The sequence below is a fragment of the Cyanistes caeruleus genome, chromosome 11 (genome assembly GCF_971803275.1).
Source record: "Cyanistes caeruleus chromosome 11, bCyaCae1.hap1.1, whole genome shotgun sequence".
In the NCBI taxonomy this organism is placed as follows: Eukaryota; Metazoa; Chordata; class Aves; order Passeriformes; family Paridae; genus Cyanistes; species Cyanistes caeruleus.
Window position 1 is genome coordinate 15,791,881 of NC_141711.1, and position 6,358 is coordinate 15,798,238.

Genomic DNA, 6,358 nt, shown 5'->3' on the forward strand with positions numbered 1-6,358 from the left:
AGGAAAACAACTCACAGCATATGCGACGCCAGCTGCTGCTGGAAATATTCTTAAGCTCTGTGAAAAAGGAGGGTATTCATCCAAATAAAAATACAAGCAAACCAGAGCAAAGCTTCTCAGAAGCTACCAGTGAGAGAATTTATAATAAAAGCAAATATTCATCTTAATTTTGGGCAAACTGCAGTGAAGTCAGGTAGCCTAAAACAGCACCAAAGGGGAAAAAAATACAGGCCAGACACACAGATCTAAATCACAGTGAATCTCAGTATTCAGAGCCTCCAGGGCAGATTTTTCATTTTCTGTGCATTTTGCAAGTAGACCTAGATGGCTTATCAGCTTCCTGAGACTAATAGGATCAATGTGCAAATGAGGAAGCTTAATAAGAGTAATAAAATTATGACAGCCAAAATAATCAAATTTACAGGATGTAGACAGGCTAAACAGCACAAATGCTACACATTAAACTCTTGCAAGGGGAAACATTCACCAACAGCATAATATTAGTGAAGAAGTCTTCTCTTTAAACCAAAAAAAGCAGCCCACCTTGAGTTCTCTTCTATATTTTGAAAAAATAACTTTGGTTCAGCACAAGTGTATCCCTAGAGAAAATACAAAAAATTATTCAGTTGCACAGAAGGCCATCCTCCATCACATATGGCATAAGGGACAGCCTTTGGCACCAGAATGTGTAAAAACACATTCCAAAATTTAAATATCAATTGAAAGCCAAAAGGGATACAAAAATAGAAAACAAAGCAAGGGAATCAGAAGCAAATGAGCACAGCAGCCCTCACACTCACCACCCCCAGTGAAACACCAGCTGTCCAGGACTGCTGGCTCCAGACATCCCACCCTGGCTTGGTCTGTGCCTGCTCGGGTCCCCCCTCACCACCAGGGACATCTGAACCTTCTCTCTCACAGGACAGGGGGCTCAGAAACATTGGTCTTCCACATGTTAATGAAAACTGGCTAGCAGGAGTGAAGAGGAGCCCAGGACACACAGTGCTTTGAGCCGGTCCCCTCAGACCTGGGACTGACACCAGGAGAGCCCAAAGCCCTGGAACTGGCCCAGCCTGGGAACAAAAATCAGTTAAAACCCCAAGACATAAATCTGTGGGAGATACCTCTTCCGGAACTGCTTGAATATTTAAGCTTCTCCAATCCCCAAATGAAGCATTTCTCAGAGAAAAATAAAGAAGAATCTGTGAGATCGATCTCCCACCACAAATGAGGGGTTTTTTTTACTACAGTAATTACTACAGCAGTAACAGGGCTGCTCCCCCTCCTCCTCTGCCCCATCAGTCCACCTCTCACAAGCCATCTGACATTTTCTAATTGCAAGAGGTCACGAACCCCTGAAATCTCCTCATTGTTTTGGGGAAACCAGTTTCACATGGGTAGCAGAAAAAAAAAAATTACAAAGCTCTTCTTTCCCCCCTTTCCTTAATGCAGAAAGTGAATGCTGCACAGCGCAAGGATATCAACAGGCTTTCCATGAACAAATGTTGCTTGTTATTAACCAATAACATCAATTAGATTTCCAGGGATATATGACCATAGAAGGAAGCTTAAAAGGAAGGAAAAGCCAGCCTTAAATGCAAAGAGTGTCAGTGGTCATTGGTCAGAAGCAGTTTCAGATGCACTAAAAAGAGCTCATGGTTGTGTTCCCTATGTCACAAGAGGGGGTGTAGTCATATAGAAGCTTTTAGCTATAATAAATCACCACAAATATTTTGTCTTTGCATGTTTTGATTTAAACTATCCACTGGCAAACCGTACCTAAGCCAGACATGAGGGTTTCTTGGTGCTTAGGGAAACCTCCCCATTTAGGCACCTAAAACATGCAGGACCAAACCTCTGCAGTGCCAGCTCAGACTGAGACAGCTCCCCAAGTCTGCTGCTGCCTGCACACGGAGAAATCCCTCACGTGGGAATCCACTGCCAGAGAAGCAGCAGCACGAGTGGCTTTTCCGAGCGAGGCAGGAATAGCACACCAGAGCCATTTTTAGGTGGCACTCTGGTGACAGGCGCCAACCCCGCAGCAGCTCCGGGGCTGGGGAGGCTGCTGGAGCTCTTGTTCAGGGGACAGCACTGCCAGGGAGCCTGGATCACACAGCTCCCCTGGCAATGCCCAGGGACAAGGCTCAACACGTGGCAAGCCAGCTCCACACAAAGACGGCACGCGATGTGAAAATTTTCTAAAAGTAACTACTCAGGAAAGAGTTCAGGCAACTCTAGCTCGCCTTCAGAGTCAAAAAGAGAGGAAAGAACTTAAAAACCCTTTATTCACCCTTTTTTAACATCTTTTCCTACTCATGCATGGCCTGTAAACAATATAGTCACATTCTGAATCACCTGGAAACTAATGCCATACAGGCATTTCAGATATCCAAGTGCAGAAATTACAGCTTCAAATTCCATGTTTCAATGTAACAGGCACATTATTGCTACAAGGGCACTCATGACAAATCCATCCCATTTTATTAATAAAACATTTGCAAAATGTTTTTATCCATCACAGGGATACAAGTCAGTTGCAATTAAGAGACTCATCATTTGTATTCATGGCAGCTCAGCGCTTCAGGGCTTCAAGATTAATTCCAGTGCATTACTTCAGACCCTCAAATGTTGCAGACAGCAACATCCAGGAGAGCCCCTCATTCAGCAGCTTCTCAGATGTGAGGTAAATTTGGCAGAATGAAAATACAACCTCTAAAGGCACTTAAAAACTGCACGGTTGTAATAGCACGGGCAAGTTGACACATTTTACACAAAATAAAAACCAAGTATCTCTTTGCATGGACACAAATTCACAGGCCGACACATCAAAGTGACTTTGGTAAAGAGAAAGCTCTGAGTGATATTTACAGCATCTTCCAGTGCCTAAAAGGACTCCAAGAGAAATGCAGAGGGACTTTTGGCAAGAGCATGGAGTGGCAGGACAAGGGGGAGCAGCTTTAAATTGATGGAGGGCAGGGCTAGATGGAATATTAAGAATAAATTCTTCCCCGTGAGAGTGGTGAGGCCCTGGCACAGGGTGCCCAGAGAAGCTGTGGCCGCCCCATCCCTGGAAGTGTCCAAGGCCAGGTGGGATGGGACCTGAGCAACCTGAGATAGTGGAAGGTGTCCCTGCTCATGGCACGGGGTGGGGTGGGATGAACTTTAAGGTCCCTTCCAACCCAAACCATCCTGTGATTTTACTTCACCAGCTCAGCACCTCAGCAGGTGACAGGTTCAGTACGTCTGGAGATTAGGATTCATAATTAGTGAGTGATTACAACACTTGGGGCCAGGTTTTGGCAGGCACCCAGGAACAAGCCTGGTTTATAAGCCACCCTGGCCCCACGCTGGAACCTTGTCAGAGCAGCCCAGGCCAGTGCTGCCCCTGACACTGCCCCTCTGCACCACCAAATCGTGCCCAAAACCAATCCACCACTGCTGCAAAAACAACCTGTGTGAAGCAATGTGGAACTCTCTCCTGCAGCCCCACTTTGACTGCCTGGTAAAAATCTAGTGAAATCAGAAATCAACCCAAATTACTTCATTTTAGATGCTGGAGAGCACAACTAGACAGACTAAGGAGTTAGGAGTTGATTATTCTCTTTTACTCCCTTTCACAATTTAATTACTTAACCTCTTATGGTCTCAGGCACAACAAGCCGAGCACTCTGCCCGTGAGAAAAGGTTATCAGACTAATTATTTCTCTTATAATGGGAAAAAATGGCTTCTGGGGAAAACCAGAGCAGACCCAATGAACCCTGCACTTCTCAAACTCACAGCTGGTGCCTCCTCACTTGTATTTTGAGAATTTTTACCCTTTCTATTACACTGGCCTTGTGACTCTTCCCAAGAAGCCCCACCCAGGGTGTGGGGCAACAAGCTTACACCATTATCAATAAATGAAAGCAAACAAAAAAAGAGAAACAGAACAAAACATACAGAGTGGGAGGTTGGGGATACTCCACCAGGTCATTCCTTTCAGAAGAAGGCCAAAGCATTCGCTAAACACATGATCTCTTCCAGCACTTCAAGATTTCTGTTTATCCCAAGGGAAAATCTGTGGGCATCATACGCAGGGGTTAAGCCCCAAGGAAACCATGCAAGTGCAGTGAGCCATTCAGAACACATCCATAGTGCTTCACCAGCAATTAAATACTGTCCACAAGTTGGATTTACCAAATCTCTTACTCATAGGAGCAGAAGGAACATTGACGCAATCAAATTGAGAAAAAATACTGGTGCAACCAGGCTGATTTTTTTTTTTTAATTGGATGGATGATACATAAAAAAAATAAAGGGTTATGATCACTCAATTCAACAACATCCTGCTGCTGGTAAGGGTTATATTTATAAATCAGTACAGTTTCATAACAAAAAGTCCTATTTCATAGCAGATCCTTCCTTTGAGTGACCTCAGGAAAGTTCTGAAACCAAATCCTCCCCAAAATGCTCTCAGCTCTGGGTCCTCATCCTGCACAGCTATCCCTACATGAATGCTCTCATTAGATGATGCACTGATTTAAAAGGACTGGCATCTTATGTAAATGGATGCTATTGCCTTTAATTGCAGCCTTAATTATGGGAGTGCCTCGGAACTGAGTAAGGTCACATTAAGCAAACTTACTGGAAACTTTGCAAACTGCTCTGCAACACACTGGACGAGCACCAGGAGTCCCACATCGGGCATCTATTCAGTCCCATCTTCGGCTCTACGCAAAGCACTACAAAATCAATCAACTCTGTATGGGATTGCTCCAAGTTAGAGTTGGTTTAGTAGGTTTTTTTTGCCTCAGATGAACCAGTTTCTCTGGCATTTGCCAATATAAAATGTGCAATTCAGAATGAACTTCTTTAAAGATCGAAAAATCTTAAAGAGCCTTCAAGTTTCTTCTGTATTAATGTCTTTATTTTTCCTCCTCACATCTCAAAAAGCCACACAAGCACCATGGGACCTTCTAGAGAGCCAACAAGGAGCCAGGTATTGACGAGAGGTGAGAGGGCAGCATCCAATTCCCCCGGCACAGCCAACAAATCCCTGCTCATGGAGGACGCCAGCACAAGCACTGTGGGAATGACCAAAGGGCAGTGCAGGGGTTTTAGTTCAGCCACAAAGCAATGCCCATCACCACATTTCAACAGCTGGACAGGGATCCTCCTCCTAGGCTGAGAGGTTCTGGACCACCAGCCTTACCAAAATCCCTTTCCACACCTTGGTTTGGAGTCAGGCATGGAGGAAGCAGCAGCTGCCTACTATAGGGCTGGCAGGAGCAAAGCGATGGCTGTAAACAAGAGCGAGCCTGTGACTCAGTGGGCAGGAGCCACAGCAGGAGAACACCCGGTGACACCCAGTTCTGTGTGGCACCAGGCAGCTCAGGGTCCTGGTCCCGTTACCAGCACCCCTCATCCATCCACATCCACCTCTGCCTCCCCGTCCTGCCCCACGGCAGCAGCAGCAGCGCCTGCTTCATCTTCCAGCCTACATAATACAATTTTCCTAGAAAGTGGGGAAATTATATCCAAGCATAACCATGACTGAGGCTATGTTCAAAAGTTTTGGTGCACTTGCGTCACAGCTGTCACCCTGTATTACACAAAGTGCCTCACAAACACGCCAGACCTCGGTCCCCAGGGAGAGCCGGCCCTTTCCAAGGACGGCCCCAACGAGCCAGCAGCCAAACCTCACAAAGGAAGATAGAAAAGGTGCAGATTATGTGCTTTTTATGGAGTTGCCCTTGGGAATACGGGAAGAAGAGCTAACCAGTTAGATCAGTATTTGCCAAAGCACTGGTTTTACACCCTTCCTCAGCCAATGGAGAGCACCAAGGCTCGGAGGAGCGAGATGTAAACCCGCCTCCCTACAGACAGTTAAAAAAAAAAAAAAGTCCATCATAGCAAAGCAATCTCCAAAAATAACTCGGCGAGCAAACAGCTGCTGGTACACTACGATTCCCTCTTTCCACGCCACATCTCCCAAACCTTCCTTAACCCAGGGCTGTTCCAGCAGAAGCCGCAATTCCCATTTCCCACCGGCCGAGCTTTCTGAGATGCCGAGCACCTTCACTCGTCGGCGGAGCCGGGAGGGAAAATCCCGAGCAGGGGGGTCCAGGAAAACACCACCGTCCCCTTCCAGCCTTGCCCTGAACGCGCCTGGGTCCCTCGGGGGCTGCCCCGTGGGTGGGAAGCCGGGGGCGGGAGGGGGGTCCCGGGGGTCCTACCTCGGCAGCGCCGGCCCTGCGGGCAGCGGCCGCGGCGGCGGCAGCCCCACATGGGCTCCGGGGCCTGGGCTCCGCTCCGGCGGCGGCGGGCACGGAGCGCAGGGCCGCGGGAGCCCCGCGGAGCCGCCGCGGTGTGCGCGGC

The 6,358-nt window shown here is 47.4% G+C and overlaps 1 protein-coding gene across 3 annotated transcripts in view; it reads right to left on the reverse strand.

Annotated features, from left to right (window-relative positions):
• LOC111935184 (6-phosphofructo-2-kinase/fructose-2,6-bisphosphatase 4) overlaps window positions 1–6,358 on the reverse strand; it is a 49,697-nt gene extending 43,339 nt beyond the window's left edge. For 2 of the 3 annotated variants that reach the window (XM_086845622.1, XM_023935525.2), the window contains exons 1-2: window positions 1,125–1,333; window positions 544–599 (exon numbers count right to left, since the gene is read on the reverse strand). Coding sequence is in view for 1 of the 3 variants with exons in the window: in XM_086845620.1 (XP_086701746.1) it covers window positions 6,217–6,268 (52 nt within the window). In the remaining 2 variants the exon portion in view is untranslated. Of the gene's footprint in view, window positions 1–543; window positions 600–1,124; window positions 1,334–6,216 lie in introns of those variants that run through there. The other variant, XM_086845620.1, reaches the window with a different exon arrangement.